This window comes from Anopheles cruzii, chromosome 2, assembly GCF_943734635.1.
Source record: "Anopheles cruzii chromosome 2, idAnoCruzAS_RS32_06, whole genome shotgun sequence".
Taxonomy (NCBI): domain Eukaryota; kingdom Metazoa; phylum Arthropoda; class Insecta; order Diptera; family Culicidae; genus Anopheles; species Anopheles cruzii.
In genome coordinates, this window is record NC_069144.1 from 35,839,200 (window position 1) to 35,860,814 (window position 21,615).

General features: G+C 45.8%; 1 protein-coding gene across 1 annotated transcript in view; it reads right to left on the reverse strand.

Moving 5' to 3' along the window:
* LOC128278968 (nose resistant to fluoxetine protein 6-like) overlaps positions 1–9,109 on the reverse strand; it is a 17,916-nt gene extending 8,807 nt beyond the window's left edge. The window contains exon 1 of the mRNA XM_053017691.1: positions 9,083–9,109. Within this exon, the coding sequence (XP_052873651.1) occupies positions 9,083–9,109 (27 nt within the window). The remainder of the gene's footprint in view (positions 1–9,082) is intronic.
* Between the last annotated feature and the right edge of the window lie 12,506 nt (positions 9,110–21,615).

The window sequence follows — 21,615 nt, forward strand, 5'->3', positions numbered from 1 at the left end:
TAGTGTATTGATTTCTGGGGGCGAGTTTAACTAATCTTTTTCAACCACCATTCCCGTGCCGTTCAGAGTGCTAGCAAATTGATGGCTAAGCGATAAGGGAAAGGCTTTTCGTCGTGGCTCCTTAGACTTCATGCGACTTGTTCGCAATTTTGGCTTCCGGATGATTAAGAAGTTATGCCTTACCCAATATGTTTACACTCTTTCAGTAGACCTGTGCAAACATTGGCCGAGTTCGTCGCTCAGCAACTGTCCCGTCATCGTTTCTGCGAATAGCTGATTAACACCGTCACCGTCCTGGAGCGGAGTGTATTATTCGTACGTGCAGTGTTTAAAATATTCGCCACATTCGAATGATTAGTGGCGAGGTGATGATTGCCGGAGAATAGAAGTGATGATGAATGGCCGTCATGTGGATGGTTAAGTGGCGATGTGCTATGGAGAGAAAAATGTGAGAAAAAGGAATGAAAATGCAATTACTGGAGTTGCAGCCGGGGCAAGGCTTTCGTCGGCTTTCGCCTATCAAATCGTCGCGGTTGCTGTGCTGATAAGAAGAGTAAACATCTCGCTGGCCAGTGCTGGTGGCCTTTAGATCCCCAGTAGCCCCATCTGGTGTTGGGTGTTTTCGGTGCACGTGTGTTAGTGAATATGTTCGAAGATGCTCAAATTGCCGCAGTAGGCTGGTGCGAGTGCGAGTAGAGTAGATTTGTGATGTTGATGGTTATTCGCGTGTGTTGTGCTGTGAACTTGACCGAAACATCTGCTTTGGGTAGAGTGGTGCCCAGCTAGAGAACTTGAAAAAGGTAACCGAAATATCCGCAAAACCATTCGACCGTACGGTCGAGCATTGTTTGTGCTGTTGTTGTTCCGTGGTTCCCAAATTTCCGCGAGCATGTGAGAGTGCTGGAGCCGCGAGAGCAAGCAAACGAAAAACCCCAGGATATTCATATCCTTGACCCGGATTGTGGGTTCTCTAGTCGAGGCCACAGAACGGGGATCAGAAAGTCGACAGCACGTAATGCCATCTATCCTGGCGTTGCAACTAATTTGTTATCTCAGAAAACCAAATTAAGAGCTTGTAGAAACTACGTTTTACGGTGATATCGGAAAATACTGAATTGGAATACTGATCTAATTTGATAGAATTACAACATCTTTCACCCAATTTTTATTGTTATATGGAGATGAACCATCTCTATTTTTTCAGAAACATTACATTAATACCAAGCGCGCAGCTTTGTTATCCATTTTCAAACATTTCATCATTCAGACAGATGATTTGTTGACTAACGGTTGACAAAATTATAACAAAAAATTAACATATTAGAAGATTTATGTTTCGATCATTTTGATGTGATTGATCAGAGGGATCAACGGTTTCAGTATTGCTTCACTGATCATCTTAACCTAATCTTTATGTAGCATTCAAAATAATGGATTCCGTACAACATTTTGAAACGTGATGAATGTGTTTCTAGACACTTTGTTGAAAAAACTTAATTTTTGAAGTCTCGTCGTGGCCGGAGAGCTTTATTGTACGGTCCATGGTAAAACAGGTATGGTCTATCTTCATAGTGCCCAACCTGCATAACATAACGATAAGATTTATTTGGGGAAAAAATTCGAAGCACTGGTCAGCTTTGGTATGTAAGGTCTATTTATTTGTCAGTTCAAGGTTCAATATTCAGGTTGCTCATTGGTGGTGGGTCAATGTGGCAAGTTCTCCTCTTCTGTTGCATTCTCTTGAGGAACCTTGTAGCGGCCAGCTCTCAAGACGACGCCATTAGGACGCATGTACGTACTTAGCAATGTCACCAAAGCCACCCGAAACGCTTAGAGCGGCTACCAAGCCCTTGTTTTTCCCCAAACAAGCGGCGCTTATTGTTTGCCCGAGTCCAAACTGGAACCGAACGGAACGGAACGAATAATTTCCATATCAATCACGGCGAACGTAACTGTACCGGAAAGCAAAAGGTCAAGCGTTGCTGTCCCGTGGAAGGCTTCACAGATCTTGATCACTATTTGCCACGAAAGAGGTCTTTAGCGGAATGTTGCGTAAATTTGGGGCCAAACTGCGGCGTATATCTTACCAGGAGGACGACAGTGTTTTAACTCAAATTTGACTGTTCAGAGTCCCGCGGCGGATGATGATGTAATTGTTGGGTTTGTCAGCTGTTGTTGGTTGGCTTACCAATTACAGACTAGAGGCGAGTACTCTCCCTAATCCGATTCATTATTCATAATAAGTATAAATTTGAATTTTATTCTACTTGTAAAGTAGAATCGTTGTCGTTACGCCAAATGAAAGACAAATATAAACGAAATAATGAAACCTTGTCAGTACGTCAGGGAACATTTTGGGCGAAGGGAGTTTGTTTGTTTGTTTTTTGAATTATAGAGACTTTGAGCTGCAATAGCCTAACATTCGTCTCTTGGGCGAAGGGAGTGAAATTTTGTCCGGTTGCCGCTAGGTGCAAAAACCGTGGCCAGTCTTTGCAATGTTCCGGCCTTTTTCTGGGTGGATTCATCTTCCACGGCCATCGCTAACGTGGCGCTTTCTGCACATACCGTGAGGCCAACACCCTTTCGCGGCTGTACTGGAAAGCACCTTCACCGTAAGGTACTCCACCGCTCCGTCACCGACTCTCGCTGCATTGCAACGTCTTGGCAAAGCGTGTTGCTTCTCTCGTCGAAAGTGAAAGTTTCCTTCTTCCAAACGGCGCCCGGAAACGGCGAACGGCGAGGCTTTTAAGCCACTACTTCCGTATCTAACCCGTTGGCTATTAACTTGCGCGACGAAGGAGCAAGAACACGGTGCGGCACCCGGGCAACGGGAAGCAACGGTGGTCGGTTTTGCTCGGTTGCGACTGGTTCAGCTGGCCGCACAGTGTGTTTATGGCCGTTTTTGGCACCACCCGCCGCCTGCGTGACGACGGCGCAATGAAAGCGTTGCGCACTGCGCAAGGAAATTCCAACCACTTCTAAGCAACATGAGCGGCCAAGTACACCGTCGTCGTCCATGCCTTAGGTCGATGTTCGTCGTTCGAGTCAAAGACGTCCGACCGACGAGTGTCCGGTCGCTTGCTGTAAAGTTTGTTGTCGAAATCGTTCACTGATCAATGCTTTCCTTGAACATTAGGTTTCGTTACTCTTAGTTTGATATTGTTATTATTAAAACGTACTTACTACGTCTCCCTTAAAGTAAAAGATTGGTGAAAGATAGTCGGTAGATGCCTTTAGTGATCGATATCTCGTGGAGTGTCGATCGTACAGTTTCAAGTTTAGGCTCGCTTTAAAGCTGATATTTTACACTTCAAAAAATGCTTTCACGGTTTTTTGTTTGTTCCATTAGTTTTTTGAGTTACAGGGTTGTTAAAAATGGAAGTCAACAAGGAGAAAATTCGTACTTTTTACAGTTTTTCCTTGATAAAGGCGAAATTCAAGCTAGGCCGCTGAAATTTGCATGGTGTTATGGTGCCGATACTCTAACAGCTAGTAATGTGAAATTTTGGTTTCGTTGACCCGTTTCAGTTATTTTTTATGTGAAAGTTTAGGCAGACACGTAATCGAAAATGTCGATAAAATCACAGAAATAATCAAAGTTGATCAGCATGTTAGTAATCAGAGCATCGGCCAGGAGCTGAAAATTAACCATCAGACAGTTTAAAGCCATTTGCGCAAAGGTAGATTTGGAAAGAATCTCGATACTTGGTTGCCACATCAATTTCAACAAAAAACATGATGGATCAAATTTCCATTGGCGCAGTTTTGGTCAAACGGGGTGAAATCGACCCATTTCTTAAACTGGTGACTACTGGGAATGAGGAATAGCAAACATACGACAATACTATGCGAAAACGATCGTGGTCATAGTTTGGTGAAACAGCTCAAATGGTAGCAAAACCAAGACCTAACGGTCATAAAGGTTCTACTGGGGTATAAGGTGGGATTTGAAAGGAATCGTTTATTATGAGTTGCTTTTGTGTAGCCAAACACTAAATTCAGATCTCTACTGTCAATTACTGCACCTTTCGAAGCTAGCAATTGACCAGAAACGACCAGAGCCGGCCAACAGAAGAGGTGTTGTGTTCCATCAGGACAACGATATGTCTCACAAGTCTTTAGTGATTTGCCAGAAAGTCCCGGGAGCTTGGTTGGGAAGTTTTATCCGGACCTTGCACCAAACGATCATCACCTCTTTCGCACATTTCGCAACTTTGTGAGTGATTGCGATCAAGAAAGGATTGTGAAAACAGATTGCTCGAGTTTTTCGCCAATATCAACTCAGGTTTCTACAAGAAAGAAATTATGAAGCTAGCAAAACAAAAAAGGCAATACATTTGACGCAATTCGGACCATCGGAAGCATCCCAAATAAATTTTTGAATTTCACCCAAAATTCACTTTTTCCCCAAGTTCATATTGCAAATGGCATGTAAACATAAAGTAAAGAGTTTTATTCCGTTTCCGTTTGGACATTGCTCGAACAGCGGTTGACGCGGGTGACTTTTCGGCCGACCGAAGAAAGTGGCCCCACCACTCCTTGTTTGTTGGTGCGTACTTCGCCGTGTGTCACTCTTTGCGCAAGTGAAGCGTACACGCAGCCCACCGCCGGCGGTGGCTGTGGAGAAAGCTTTAGCAACAACAACTTTTTCTTCGAAGCCCCGAAGAAGCCGTTTAGGTAATAGCAGCGGTGATCCGCCAGCAAGCCGGAAGGTTTGGTTTTTTCCGTTTTTTTTTCTGCGGCACGACGGAGTGCCTTCGACGATGGGGCGCGGCCTTTGGGGGTTGCTCACTGCGTGCCTGTGTGTGTGTGTGAGGGTTGGTTGGTTGGCCCTGGTTGCGCTTCCACGCGCAAGAGGATGCTGCTGTCGGCGTGTGTTTTCTCCCATTTAACGGTGCCACGGAGCGAGATTCCCCATTGTGTCGCTGCGGCTTACGTCAGAGTCAACAACGGCGCGGATGGCGGTGCGCGGTGGTGGTGCATCGTGCGTGCGTTTAATGGTGGTGCGTGCGTGGCTAATTTGTTTTTTTTCTTTTCGAAGCCAATGATAGGTTTTCGTAACCCCCGAGTTCGAGTTCGTTGGCTTTCCGTATTCGCTTCAGCCTTTGGCCATCTTTCGGCGCCATGCGGGGTGGCATGGAAATGAAGGGGGAACCCCAAGAGTGATGCGAGGGGTTTTTCGCCACAAATTGTAGATTTGTAGGAGCTTTGGAATACGTTTTTGGGTAAGGAACTGCAAAACCGCGGCACAGACGTTCTGCACCGGTTCCTTCGAACCGGCGTCAGGCGTTTTTGGCGTTGTGGTGTGACATTTTTCATGCAATTCGCATTAGAATGGCAGCTCGTCGGAAAGAATCGCTCTAATCCCAGCGCACACCACCCCTCGATCACGTTCTAACAAACACAACCAGCTGACGCTGACCTCAAGCCCCCGGTGGCCGGTTGTGCAATCATGTGACACCATCCCGGAGTCTCGGTAGTGGTGCCTTTCGCAATGCCGCGAAATCGCCATAAATTCAAAGGGCGCGACACTGGGCCGCAGTTCTATTGTGTTCGGGTTAAAACCCGGACGCGGAAAGTATTCTGGAGACCTACAAGAGCAACCGTTTCCACGCTCCTGTTTTCAGGTTCCGGCAGATTGAACTACTACCAGCAACCGAAAGGTAGTATAAAGTGCAAATACACACACGGCACATGTGCCCCCGTCACAATGTGAGTAAGGTTCGCCATTTTCCACCTCACTTTGACCGCCACGCGTCTTGCGAAACCGCGCACGGTGAAGGTGACATCCGGAAGTCGTCACCCGGCACACACGACGCACGTAGAATAATCTCACGGTCTCGGGCGATACGTGACCAACCGAACCGCAAGTGCCGCAGAGAGCGCTAAACGATTCTAGGTTGGGAGGTTGGGTCGCCCCCGGACGGCGACGCCGCCAGTTCGCTCTTCTAAGACCCGATGCGCTGACCTTGGACTTGAACGTTGTTCTGTTTCGACAAGTTTTTTGGAGCGGACGGAAACAACCGGTCGGGCCAGTCGCCAACTTGGGGGGGCGGGGGGCCTCGTGGCTGCAGACAAAGTGCAAACTCCACAATCGCTTGGCAAACATACCGATTCGATATTCCGATTCCGGGGTGGGGTGGTACCGTCGAACCGGGAATCTTGGTTGCGGGGCGGAAGATAGTCATTCCACCACCGTGTGTTCCGGGGACCGTTTTGTTGCTGTAGAGTTGAGAGGAGGAACGTGTCACGAGTTATGGTATTCTGCTGTCGGAATGGACTCTGGTGGAGACTTTATCCGCATTCTCGAAAAGTCTGGTGGCAATGGTCCAAAAAGATGTGTTTCGTGGCCAAAAATATATTCCAATTTCCCTGGCCACGAGCTCCATGCGAGTCTCATCGATCGCATTGGGCCGAATAATTGGATCTGAACGTGGATTTTCCGCAGCAACTGTGGTATCTTCCTAACCGATCGAAAAAGAAGAGAATATTAGTGACATCTTATTGCAAACTCCCCTGCCCCTTCATAAGTCACGAGTTTCTAAGAGTTTTGCTTCCTGTTACCGTCCCAGAACTTCGTTGGACACTAATGTAATTAGCAACCGCGCGCGCACGACCTATCCGTCTTCAAGGATCGCTTAGCGCCTTTGCACGCACTGGAGCGTGTGACCCGTCGCGTTTTGCTATTTAGGTTTGCTGGTGGTAGTTCCAATTATTGTCACTATATCGAAACGTGACCATCAGTCCTTCTGCAGGCAGGGTCTCGGAGCACAATACTTGATAACACACGTGTTTTGCATTGACAGCGTTTGCTAATCGTTGGCATGAGATGTTGGATAAGTTTGACGATGCAGGGTAGCGCCCGGCCGAAGTTTCTAACCCAGCAAACCGAAACGGCACGGAGCTTTAAATGTGTCTTCAAATGTGAATATTTCCTTAAGTATTTTTCCTTCGGAAAATGGCGTTGGAGTGGATTAGTTTGGCTATTTTTTCTCTCACGCTTTGGTTTGAAGTTATATTAATATCATTTGCATTTAGGTTACATACAATGGATAACGAAAAAGTAGTTCAGCTCAAGAACACACAAGGTTTTACGAAATACGAGGATGGAAAATTTACTTTAGTCAATCAAATATCACTCCAAAACACTACATAAGATGTGTAAATCATGTTTTGCTGAACGAAAGAAAAGTTTTACCCATACATATTTAGAACAACCTAAATTCCTCTTTCTCTTATCCGGCTACAACTACCGAGCGGTCTTGGCCTGCACCAGAGACAATGTTAGTCTCTGTTGCTTTCTGTAACGGTGCGTTTTTACGGGCGGAGTTGTTGATCGTGCGCCTACCCCCCTGTCACGCCGGTATCGGGGATCGAACCCATGGCCTGCTGTGGGTAAATCGCAGAGCGTTATCGACTGCTCTATCAATGGGGCGAACCTAACATGCTGAACATTCCGCCCAGACAATATTGCCAAACATTGTGCTGTTTTGGCCTGCAGTTCTTTTTAGAGTCCGCAGGTATATTTTGGTCCAGATTGTTTCGATTAATTCAGTTAATCCTTTTCAATTGAAAGGGATCTTCTCACGTGCTCAAATGTTCATGAATGGCGACATGTTCTCAATGGTTGGCAATGGTCTAAACAACGATGTTAATAGCCCAAAACCTTGATATTATCATCCACGAGGTACTTCATGGCTACTTCGGGCTTGGTGATTCACCAATAACACTTGTTCATTGATAAATGATTTTTGCATTCCGTAAGTTTTGGTCAGCTTTCGAATCACCATGACCAGGAAAGGCCACCGGCTTGTAGGTTTTATGCAAACCATGAATCCCAGGACAATAATGCCAAGCAATATGTTTCCTGATGAATTGATAGTTGAGTCTTACCAAAATTTAATCACTCCAAAGCAGCATTTCAGCACAATAAGGGAAGTTTCGAAACATGCCAATAGTAATATGCCATCCATATTTAATGAGGTGCGTATTTGCATGAAACAAGGCCAGATGTTCTATAGACTACGTCGAATGACATGTACGGAAGAGGGTTCTTTATCTTCTGCTTTTAATTATTGTCGAATATTTTGCGTGGATTGAAAAAGGGTTTATTGGAGGAGATATTCACGATACGATTAGAAATAGCCACAGGTTGACAGAACCATTAATTGATGTCATTTAAATCAGAAATTGTTTTTTGGTGAGGTTACGCAGTAACGATTTTATTTAAATATGAAAGCAATTAGTGAAGCAATTTAGAAGCTGAAAGAATGCAAGAAATTGCACGATTGATTGATTGCAATAAACTCTTTATTATATTAATTTATCATATAGATGTTTAACTGAAACAGTAATTCTAGCACCATTCAAGCGTGGGATAATATTTTTTTATTTAATGATTTGTTTAATGCTGTTTCACGGTACTGCTTGATGCCTATGATTGTTGCAAAACTGGCATTGCTTTTGGTTAGCCCAAAAAGAAATCAACCCGAAACGATGTGTCTTCTCGTGCATTCTGCCCGGTGTCTTTACCATCCACAGTGCCGTAAAAGTGAATATTCTCCGTTGAATTGAAATTCGGGTTAAATGCACGCTGCAAGTGTCACGGTCAGTCTTTCGACCAGCGCGCGAGGGTTGCAACCCTTGAGTCAACGAATAAACAACGCGCCACGTGATTATTTTTGCCGTGTGGCGTGTGAGCAATTTTGCGGCCAAACACAGGCCGCTTACCTGCACACTGCTCGAAAATTTATCGCGATTTCACAACTGCTCAACACCGCCGCACACCAATGCGGGAAAATATGGACCTTACTGGTGGTGGTGTTGGTGTAGGGCGCAATGGTGGCTGGGTGGCTGGTGAGTCGCGGTCGCGATTAGTGTCCGTCCGCCGATAGTGTGGTGGTGGTGGTTGCATGGCATGCAAATGAAATTGTTTTTCTTTCCATTTCGAAGCCATCTTCCCGGGCCGAGGCGGCAATTAACACCAACGCGCAGGTTCAATGTTCGTGAATGTGTGTTAGGACGTCTGATTTTGTGCTGTCAAACCAATGGACGATCGATTTTCAAATTGAAACGAACTTACCTGGTCAGTCTGTACCTCAAAATGCATTGATTAGACAAACATTTCTTCTGCATGTTTAATTTTTAATTTATTTATAGCACAACGTAAAGCCGCATGTGGTTTCAATTCTACTTCTCGACACTTCTCGTGACGCATTGCATAAGCGAATAATTTGAGAATCATCGACGTCGATGGACGTCACATTAGTAATTCAGCACATCAACTGGCCATACAAGCCCCGTCAGCGAAATGAATGATGCATTCGGTCACTATCTCGGCATCAGCACTCGGTTCGCATATTAATAGCAAAAGCCAAAGTTGCCGGCGTACGTGGCCGGCAGCTCTTTAAGATGGTTTGGATGGTTATTTAGACCTTTAAGATGCTAAACATGATCTCCTCTCCGACAGACAGTCAATAATCGTCAACTCTTAAAGTGCCTTTAGTGCCCAAAACGGCATGAAGAGCCCAAAGTTCCAAAGCCTTATCTGTCAATTAGTTCGTTTCCAACGCGAAGTGTTTGCATTTTCACGCAACCCTAACGATTAAGCCTTGAATTTCCCGTGGACTTTTCTGGGGCACAATGTGTGGTGTAACGCTCCAATAATAAGCGAAGCTGGCTGAAATGGCCTCAAGACAAGAAAGTGTCAAGACTTTCGCGAGCTTTAAGAAGCGCGCGTTGCTGCCGCCTGCTGTCATCGTTCTGCGTGGTGTGGTGCAGCGGACACTATCGTTATCGGATCGAATCGGCGTGATCGGCCCTCCCTCCGTACGGGGCGAGCGTTGTGCCGGTGGCACGCACGTGGTTCGCGCTACAAAAACGTGATTTCCTCACCTGCGTGCGTGTGTCTGTGCGGGGAGTCCCTCGCAGGAAGGGAGTAGCTCTGCCTCTCCCGGCCCCGCCCGGCCGGAAGGTGGCAGGTTGACTTGTGCGTCGATCGCGGCCATTTTTGCATACCGCCTAGGCGGCGGCTCCCCCTTCGATCGTCGTCAACTTTTAATTGGTTCTAATCTTGGACGCAGCCAGAGGCCTCCCGTGGTTGATGGTGGTGGTGGCTGCTGCTGCTCCGGTCCAAAGTCCGACGATGAGTGTTCACCCGTTCACCCTCGGAGTTCAAATCCTAGCGGCGGCGTCTGGTGTTCTAATCATCATACCCCGGCCGGCCCCATGGTGGTAGGAAATAATTATCAACCAGCGCAGCAGCGCCCAGCGGACTCCTTAGGACTTAGGGCGGACGGCTTAGGATGCGGGGCTACCTCTAGAGTCAGCCGATCGGAGTTCGAGGTTCAGATGACGATGACGACACCACGAGTCGTGAGGGAGCCGGTGTCTAGTCGCGGTTCGCGCTCGCACCGACCGGCCCTCGGCTTTTGGGTCTGGGTTTTATCGCGCGAACAATAATTTTCCCATTTTTCCCACCCATTATGAAGCCTCCCCCTATCATTTTGCGTTCTTTTTCTGCGACTCAATCCCGATCCGCGATCCGTGTGTGCCTGGCATATGCCTTGCGGATCTGACGGGGATCTAGAACTTTGGGCGAATAGGTTTGTTTCATTGACTGAACCGTTCGTCTGAACGTCTGAAATGTTAGGATAGTCTACTACTTCATTCATTTCTATTTGGCATAGGAAACGCGGACTCTCGCAACTACGTCTTACAACTTTAGCAGCAACACAAGGCACGTAACATCCGATAGTGGTGATACGATTCCAATGAACCGGTTCTGGTTTTATGTGACCACTTTGTGTGCATTCCAAGGTAACTAATAGAAATCTGACCGCCCGTTAGAGAAGTAGCTTAACGCTCGCGGAGAGTCGTGTTTGTCGAAATATAAGCCGGAAACGGCACAGACCAGAACATTGCTTAGTCAAAGCACGCTTAGAATGCGTTGTACATTTAACCGGTTGGTGGTCTTCGGTCGTAGCCATCAACTGTACGGTGTGAACGGAATTACCAAAGCGTCATGCATAAAATGGCCGTAATCTGACGTACAGTGGATGGCGAAAAGAAGTTTAGTTTTCGAACACAAAATATTTTACGCAAAATGAGGATGTAAAATTAGCTTTAGTCAAACAAAAATCAATCAAAAACATAAAGTAAGATGTGTAAATGATAGTTTTGGTGTATTTAAGGGCGATTGATACAAAAGAAAAATTTTAGCCAAACATATTTAGAACAATCTAAATTTCGACGAAAACAAGTTTAGTATCCACAATACATCCCATTCCGCCTAGACAATGTTGCCAAACATCCTCGTTTTGTTATGTGGCCCTTTCTACAGTCCTCATGTAATATTTGAGTCCAGATTGGTTTGATTAATTTTGCTAATTTTATTAAATTGAGTGAGATTTTTATGCATACTCCAAAGTTCATGAATAACCACATATTTTCTGTGGTTCCAGTGGGCTGATCTGTACAAAGATGTTAATAGCCTGAAACCTTGTAATTATCATCCACGAGGTACGACATGAATGCTTCTGGCTTGTGGATTGCTGCACTAACCTGTGGTGTGGTGATATCTTCACCAATAAGACTTGTTCGTTCTTGAATGATTTTTCTTTCGTCGATTTTTGGCCAACTTTCGAGTCACCATGACCAGGAAAGGTCACCAACTTGTAGGATTCATGTAAATAATGCCTCCCTGGAACATAATGTTCTTGCAATTTGTAAAATACCGTTCTTTCTTTAGATTGGCCATTGTTAGGTCCGGAATTTGGTTGAAAACAAGGCCAGATTTGTTTACATGCTATAGGCTACGTCGAATGATATGTACGGAAGAGAGTTCTATACCTTCTGATTTTCGTTTTTGGCCAATATTTTAGGCGGATTGTAAATGGTTTGTGGAGCAAATATTCAGTATACGTTTATCAACTCGTTTTGGTGTTGATTTCTTGCGGCCACAAACTTTACTATGATGAATATGACCTTTATTTTCATACTTTTTGGTTATTGCTGCCGATTGTTTGCTCGCTTTTGTCGAAAATACGTGCAATATGCCTATAATTTTTACTACTAATACGCAAATTAATCACTAATTTACGTTATTATTTGGTTATCTTGGGATACTTAGAGGGTTCTACCATATTTCAAGCTGAGAAACAGCACAATGTCTTGTGAATTCTTCACTATGCGTTTCTCAGCTTTAATTCTGCATTTTGAATATCAAATATGTAAAAAATCATGTTATTATTGCTGATAAATAAAAAAAATGTACTCTAGTTGCTTTATTATCGAGCAAAATGAAGGAAAATGGTGTGGAAAACTGAAAACTTCAAACTTCCAACTTAAACTAAACTTGTTTTCGTCGTGCTGAAATTGACCTATGGCCACAAATGTCCGCATCGATCTACTAGATTACAGCTAAATCTCATTTTACCGCCCAGATTTTGCTCTTAGAACCTTAACCTAACATTCAACGTCTCTAAAGAGACATGTGACATATGTTGTAAGGCTGTGCTTTTGAACTTGTATTACACCCAGCTAGCTTGAAGCTTGTGAACTTCGTGGCTCTTGCCGGGGGTGTACAAAGAAATCCGTGGCCCCGAAATGGCCCCTGGGACAAATGGTGTAAAGTGTTCTTCCAATAAAGACAGCGGAAATGGTAAAATCAAACAAACGTAGTTGCGTAGCAGAATACGGTAGCCGGAACCCGGAATGACGCGCCGCCAGCTGCATCATAAATGAAGCATGAATTACGTCGTCAGTCAGTTCTGAGCAGAAGTGCAAAAAAGACTTGGTCCGTAATTTATGCAGAATCTTTTTCATTTTTGTTTTTCTTCTATAAAGGGTTACTTATTAGTTTTTGTTGATTAGTTCGACATCCTGCCCTAGAGGGGCGCTGGTGATTGGAATGCAAACCACTTTGGCTTCTACCATTCGCGATTATCGTTATTTATTATGTCACCGCTCATTACCTGGCCAATGTAAGAGCCCCCCCCCCCCCCCGTCCGATAGGTTCCTGGAGGTTTAAATTAAATTCACTCAACGCATAATCGTTTAAGACATTTTATGCTCACGGCTAAAGTGCAAAATTGATCCGATGAAACGGCCAAGCAACGCACAAAAAACCGCCTCGTCGCCACCACAACCAGGTTTCGATGGGCCATTTTTTTGCGCCGACAGCCCGAAGTGGTCATTTCCATATTTTAAATGAAATAAGCCGCGTATGCACCGAACCGGATGGGAAGTAGGTAGTTGAAGAAGTGCTTGGGCCAGCGAAAAAAAAAGAACCTTACCGCGTATCGGCCAACAGTTTCAGTGGTAGTTTCACATGGTCCAGAGTTCGGCCACTCTATGGTGGGTCCATTGTAGTCTTCTGTGATGCTCGTGCAACTTTTACGGCTGTGAACTGCACTTGGCTTGGGTGAGTCCGGCGGCCGGGGTTTACATAACGCCCCCGAGAGGCGCACAATGCACATTTTTATTTGTTTTTTCATTAAGGTTATGCTGTTGCATGCATTAACGGTGCTAAAGCGGCACCAATTTTCGTACGAGACACGCATTTACACCGCGTGTTCCGTACGGTGCGCGGGGGTTTGGCTCTTAAACGTTTTATTCTCTCTCATATTCAACAACGCTGGGCTATGTGTTTGTTGTAGAGTAGCTTGATAAGAGACACGGGGATTGTTTGACGGACTGATAGCACCAAGGATAGCCTTTCCACGCGCCATAAATTCTTTCAACAAACATTCACTTATCACAAGCAGCTGCAGGCAAGGGCGAGTGCTCGGCAACACCGACATCGACTTGGTGTGGAGTTTGCTGTAAATAGTACTCAGGGACGAATATTATCGTGTGTGTAATGTTTTGCCTCCAACTCAAACTTATATCGACAAAAAGTCTAATGCCCATTCTATCCACCTAATGGTGCCCTGAATGGTGTTGTTTGTTTAGTTTAACCCGAGTGTTTTATATTCACAGTTAAAGTCACATTTACGGAGCTTTGAGTCGCTTTTTCGGTTGTTGAAACACGGATCTACGTTGATAAGAAACGGTAGCCATATCATGTCCGCCACCGGTTAGCGGATGACAGGCCACAGATTAAGCCACGGTGAACTCAAGACGAAACGGCAGGAAATCTCGGGCACAAGAATCTAATTTCCGGAGCACACCACGTTGCAAACATCTCTCACCGGAAACGGGCACCAGGTTGGTTGCCATCCGCGAATACATCCAATCCGTATCCGCTCGAGCGCGGATTCGCTCATCGTTTCTCGCCAAACCGGGCGGCCGCTGCTGGATGTGTTTGGTGTACGCAAAGAGTACGCTTCAATTCTCAGCGTCTAGCAAGGTAACATTGCAACGCGTGGCCACTTCTTCAAGACATGGCGCTCACGAAACAGCTGCCTCAGGGAGTGGCGACAAAGTGGAGTCGCCTTGATTGGAAACACTTACGGTACGAATAACAATTACCAGACACACCGAGCCACCGAATGGGTGTTACATTCCGCGCCGAACGTCGTCTCCCGCTTAGCCCCGGGGAAGACTGCTCTCCGATGCTCTCCGATTTGGGCGCGTTTCAATGGAATCTCATTCGAAAGGCATCGCATTGCAACTCTACTGCGCCGTTCGCCCGGTGGGGTGGTAACCTTAAGTCAGCGGCGTAATAACTGGGTCACGAAGCGGAAAAGGAACCTGAAAAGAGGCCGATTTTTGCGACCGTGTTCGCGATCCATGTTAACACCATGAACTACCAACGGCCACCGGTGGACCGGGTGGCTTCTGAGATTCGTCTTTTGAAGCCTTGTTGTGGATTGGATGCTGCTCAAGTTGTTGGCAATTAAGCAACTGTGAATGCGTTGTTTTGTCCGACTCCGACGACTGGGTTTCGTTCCGAGCCCGCTGAATATAAAAAAATGCAACAAAGTAAAACGCCATATTTTTTTCATTTTTGATTCAATTTTATTGAATGAAAGCAAAAAATGTCGGAAATTTCATAAAATTTTAGAAAAAATTAGGTTTGTTCGAATTGGCCACCTTTGGCACGAATTATGGCCTTCAAACGGCCAATGAAACCGTTACACGCTGCCCGCAAGTGGCTCTGCGGTATTTTGACCCATTCTCGGTGAAGCGTTTGCTTGAGGTGATCGAAAGTTTGGTATTTTTTAGTTCAAACCTTGCTTTCTAAAATACCCCAGGCACAAGAGTCCAACGGATTGGCATCCGGAGATTTTGGTACCCATTGTGCGGTGGAAATGAAGCGAGGAACCTCATTTTTTAACCATTCTTGGGTGGCGCGTGCTGAGTGCGATGGGGCTGAGTCCTGTTGGAATGTCCAAGGTCTGCGACCGAAATGTTTGCGTGCCCTAGGCTCCAATACACTCTTCAGAATATTTTGCGATAATATTCGGCATTTATTTTGACGCCACGGTCGATTAATACGAGCGGATAGCGACCATCGGCTGTTATGGCGGCCCACACCCCCACCATGGCCGGCGCTTGAGTTCTGGTGGCCAACCGAAGGTGTAAATTTTCAGCTGACCTCTCTGGCAAGTAAACACGATCATTTTATTTGTTTACAAACTGCTGGATAACGAATGGTTTCTCATCGGAGAAAACCAAATTCGCCAGTTCACCACTTGCGGCCAAGCGAAGCAAGTCTTTGGCTCTTTCGAGTGTAACTTTTTTTGGTGTATCGGTAAGATCTTGCACTTTTTGGAACTTCAATGGCTTTAGTTCAAGCTCATTTTGCAATATTTGCCGAATGGCATACTGCGATATGTTCAGCGCACGAGCCATTTTTCGGCCACTGCGACACGAATTTCGATGAAGTCACTTCTTCACTTTTCGAACCATTTCTGGTGATGTTGCTGTTTTTTTTCGTCCACTTCCTTGACGTCAGGCTACGCTACCAGTATCACTGTAACGAGCGATGATACGAGACACAAAAGATTTATTAACATTTAAATGCTGGAGGGCTCTAAAGATAGCCACTTGTGGTTTTCCAGCCAAATATAATGAAATCATATTGTTACGGTTGAGTTTCATCACGAATAACTTTTTTTCTGTAAAATTCCCACTGAAATGCTTTTGCACGCTTATAAACAATATATTGAACTGTCACTGGTATAAATCTGACAGCTGTTGGACGAGAAGTTTAGAAATGACAGCAGTCTGAAGTTTGTTGCATTTTTTTATATTCACCCTGTAAGCCCTAAGGATGCGAAAGGCAAATAAATGTCAAACTTAATTTCTGTCACATGGAATTATGCCTTTCGAAACAGTCGAAACAGGATGCGAACTGTTGCCTTGAACCTTGGCGTGACGTGCGGAAAAAGTCAAGCCCCTTACATTTCTCTGTCGCCAAACCAAATAAAGTATCGCCGTCAATCATGAGTTTCATGGGCGATTTCCGTTTGATCTGTCACCGAAACCGGGCGAAAAATTGACGACGGCCGTCGAAGTTGCGATGTAGCAGTGACTAACCAATTTGCGGACCAACTTTCTGCCACATTTCCGTACGATTTCTTTCGTGTCCTACCCAGTGCCCAGTGCGCAAGTACCCACTGTGTAACACTGATATCGAACACTTTTCATTCGCATTTTCGCGGTTTCCGTGGAACGAAAAAAAAATGCTGTCCTCCAATCAAGCGACAGAAGTCCACTTTGGGGCGGAAACACTGATGCAGAAGCTGGCCAATTTGTACGACAGCCTCCCAGCAGCAGTGTGCGTGTAATGACCGTGCTGCATCGATTTTGTCAGAAGGTGGAGCTCCGTCCTGGGCTTTGGCCACAAAAATGGGGACGAGAAAAAGAAACCATAAGAGTCAGGCCGTGGTGGCCGCTTAATGCGTTCATTCTTCCTTCGAGAAAAGTACGTTGACAGTGCTTTTCAGCGTCCGGGGATTGTTTACTAACGGGTTGTGTGTACGAGAGAAACGAGTGGGTTTTTATTGTCAACGGATTTGACACGGATTTGTCGACCAAATTAAGCAAAAAGGCAGGAAGAAGCACCACATTTCATCAGCCCCGCAGTCTTAAAGCGGCCAACAACGCCATTAGCGAGCAGGCGCCACGACTTACATTACACCCGCAGCCAGTTTTTGTCGCCCATCGCCCATCTGCGTGTGTTCTTTGTGACACATCTCAGGTGAAGGTAGTTGACCAGCCGACACCTGGATGATCTGGCCCGCTACTTGTTTGTAGCTGCTTGCTTTGCGTGTCGTAAAAGTGGTTCGCGCTGCGCAGATGCGCAGTTTCCTTGTACATGATGATTACGCGGCGCGCCCCACACAATGAAATCGACAATTCTTGTGAATTGTCCTCGTCATCCTCAGTGCCGTCGTGGTTCCGAGAGCTTAAAACGAGAGCACGTTCTTGGGCTGACTCACGGAAAATACAAACATAAATTGTGCACGGTTCATGGCTCGGGATGACGTAATCGTCCTCTTCCGAGTAGTGTTCCTGGTTAGCTGATTCCGTTACAGTGATAAACCATTCGAATGCACTATGAATGCCACGAACATGTACTGAATTTGGCAGTAAAATATTTAAATATTGGCGGTAAATTTTAATCGGTTTTCAATGTTGGCGTTCGTTCGTTCGATGTTAATCGTAAGTCATGGCCAACAACATTTAATATTCAGAATTTAGCTTTGGGTGAGATAAAGTTTTCGAGGTCTCCTAGTACAAAATTATATGAATACAAAATTGGGAATTATCGAGCACTAAAAGCAGGTCTGTAAGTTGAAATTGTTTGCTGTTTTCGAAGAACCAAACAGATAATTTTCAGGAAAACTTCAACATAATTTTATTCCAAGTAATCCCCATTTGATGCTTTTCTAATAATACTGTTTTATTGTTTCATCGATTCGCCATTTGCCGATCCATTTGGCGACGTCGTTATGTTCGGCGAAGTGCTGTTCTGCCATTGCTTGTCCTAATTAAGTGTTTTTATTACGTCTTTGAAGTCCTTTGCGGAATCGTTACGGTTTCATTCTGTAACATCCCTTCACCTTGTCTTCGGGCCCATTTCGGTCTTTTTCCATCAAAGCAATGTTCTGTAGCGATCTGCGTTCACCGTTTATTTGTTTGCAAAGAAAACAGCCAACGGGCAACTTAGCCTAATTGACAAAAGAAAACTTAACCTAGCACTTATAACTAAAACTAATCGACAACTGACGAAACGCAAAAACGAAGCAGAAAACAAAGGCGACAGTAACAAGGACGAAATATCTACCATGAAGACATGAAAGCACAAACATCACGACACTGATCGAAGGACATATTAAAGTCGACAGTTAGAAGTACGACGGGGGCAATGGGTCATTATGTCCAGTGAGGGACGACCGCGCATCAATTTTGAGTTCGAGGTTAGGTCGTCGTCTCAAACATCGGACAGGAGCAGAAAAATTTAGACGAGACAGGAGTGTTGGCGAGTCAATTCGTGAAGGTAAAATCTTAAATGCGAGCACAGCCTGAGCTGACCGTCTACGATGTTCGAGTGATCGTAGCCCAAGTAGAAAGCAGCGCGTTCTATAATTAGGTAGTCGGTGAGCTGCGTACCAACAAAGTCTAAGAACGGCTATCCTGGTAAACTTGCGCTGTATAGGCTCAATACGATCAATCCAGCATTGATAATGAGGATGCCATACAACACAAGCGTACTCGAGGATCGGACGAACAAGAGAACAATACATAGATACAATTTTAGGAGCTTATGGTTCACCATACCCTTCTGGTCCCACCACACACAGAATATCGCCTTTCGGCCGAAACGAGTGAACCAAGGTGAAAAACATAACTTTTTGCGTTTGGGAAAAGCATCTCACAAATAACTTTACGATGCTCCCAGTTGTCTTTTTGTCCATTTGTGTGGCACTCACTTTTCGAGCTTCCAGATCTTTGAGAAATTACTGTTCGGGGCACATTTGTAGTTTGGCTTCCATCAACTCAGCGTCAACTCAAAATCACCTTAACTTAAACGCCACCACGCTAATCCGTTCTCTCCGGTATCCGGATCCATTCCGCTCTTGTCGCGGTCAGACACCGACCGGTGTCAGCAATTTGTCTCGAATATTTTCGGTGACAGTGAGAGACGTTTCGAAAATGCATTAAAGTGCCATCGGGCGCCGCAACGGGGGAGAAAAGTTGCAAAGTGATACGCAAACCATCCATCCCACCGCACGCACGCTTATCAGGAACCTGGCCAAATGGACGACAAGGCACTTGCCCGCCAATAAAGACCGCATACCCGCGCACTGACCCGCAATTATCTTGCCCTCTTCCCGGGCATGTATCTATTTCCCCGTCATTAAGCAGGGCTTTTAATGTGTCGCCGACGATTGTTGAGAGTGCATCGTCGTCGTGATTTCAGAGTCAGCGCAAAGTCACGACGTCGGCCCCCTTAACTGGTTGGAGGCGGTTGACGGTGACATCACTCAACGCAGGGAATGCGAACAACACAGAGAGAGAGAGAGTCGAAGTTCTTTGGCAGTTTTTTGTTTTCGGAAATACACAATAATAGGACCGAAGAGGTGCAGAAACCGACTACAAAGAACAATCCTCGGGTTCGTATAGGGATCGTTGTTAATTTAAATTCTTCATGAAACATCCCGTGGAGCGTCATAAAGTTTGATCGGCGTCGTCCGCAAGTTTGCGAGCGATGCTTTGCGTGTTTCACATTCCGCCCACGGCCGCACGCAACAACAAAATGATGCCACTCAGAAAACCCGCGGAAAGGCGTCCCGCGATCGTGTCCGAGCACCACAAAGCCATCGTTTCAGCGAAGGCCACAAGCATGAATTTGTCACCTGCTGTTGGTGGATTGGTGGCTGTAATTGGACACATTTACAACAATTCCGATTGTGCACCGCGAGTTATTGTTTGCCGATTATGTTTTGTCGCTGCTTTTTTTGCGCAAAGCCCTTATCGTCAACCTTGGTTCGGGAATTATTCAATTACGCGCTAGAACCGCCTGCAAGTGCATGGAGAGAGGATGACACGTTACGCACGGAAGCGACCTGCACTCTGCTGACCGGTCCGTATCTCCCGGTTTAGGTTTGCAAGGTGACGTTTGACGTCAGTAGCTCTCGCAGTGGCCGGCATGCCGGCAGCTTATCGCGTTTTAGACACAGCCCTCGGTTGCCGTGGTACTTTCGCCGACGTCAGCAACTCTCTCGCTGCATCGCGGATGGCCCTAAAGCACACATTTTGTACTGATCTCTCCCCCAAGAGCCCATAATCCACCCATAAGCGTCCCACGTCCCACTCGATGATGCACCGCCAGAGTGCACCAAGGACGGTGCACCGTGCGCGCGCACTCTACCACCCGACCTTGGGTCGCCTGTTTTGCCCCGCGGCCGGCACGTGGTGCCCCTCCGAAGTTTGCCGAGCCTCCCGGAGGGACCTTCAGCGCGAGCCCCGGTCAATATTTGCACCCATATCGGTGCGCCGTCGCGGAATAGTGTTTGGCTTTGCTCTTTCCACTCTGAAAACACCCGGCCCGGCCCGGCCAGGCCCGGGAGCCCGGCGTTTGACGATGGCGGAAATAGAAATAAACCCAAATCAAATAGCGCTTCAATGGCGACAACGGCAACCGGAACTGATAGGCGACGGCTTCCGGGTTCTGGCTGCCGCCATCGTGGAACTTCTTGCGATGCCGCTGCCGGTTATGGATCGGCTCAATAATCGACACATTAATCACTAATCTGCTGTGTTGCCCGACATTTGATCGGTCATTAATCAGCACGTCAATCGATCGGAGATCGATCAGATGCAATAAAAACGCTTCACCTATACACAGCCCGGTAGATCTGGCTCCAGCTGAGTGGAGCCGGAGATTAGATGGGAGTCCTGGGAAAGTATGATGCAGGCGCCACCTGGTGGGAAGAGTTACAGACAAGAAATATCACTTACTAGGTCTAAGAGTTGAGAACCGGATTGTTAAAAAGATGGCTGTACCTGTCTATTGGGACTTCCCAGTTTAGCGGTTCCTTCATCATTACCTTGTTTCGACATCAGATAAATGTTTTCAGGTCGAAAAATAAATTATTTCGGTTTGCAACCCATCATTGAAAGGGTTAAACTATGTCAACTTTTGTGCCTGAAAATGACGTTTTGCGGGGATTATTATTTTTCTGCTCCTCTTGAAGAAAACTGCTTCGGAATCGCACCAAATGCTTGTCGGGACTTGTGTTTGGAAGATCGCAATGCTTTAAGTGGTTTAAAAAAATTCAAAATGGCGATTTTGACTTTACAAAAAAAAGCGTCGAAGGACTCCAAAAAACGGACTTTCTGGATGGGACAGAAAGATGTGGTGTTTCACAAGCTCCTAAAACCTTATGGAAACGTTAATTCCGATCGCTACTGATAACAAATGCCCTATTTGAACCATGCATTGATCAAAAAACAACCAAAAAGCCAATTTTTTATCAACAATGGAGGCGCCTAGTAGGCCGTGGAATCAAGCACCAGGCGCCTAAAAATGGAAAAAATGTTTCAGGATATTATCAAATCACTTGGATGGGAGCTGCTATTCCTCCCCGCGTTATTCACCAGAATTGGTTCTTTCCGAATATCATTCATTTTCATCGATGGGACACGTATTGGCTAAGC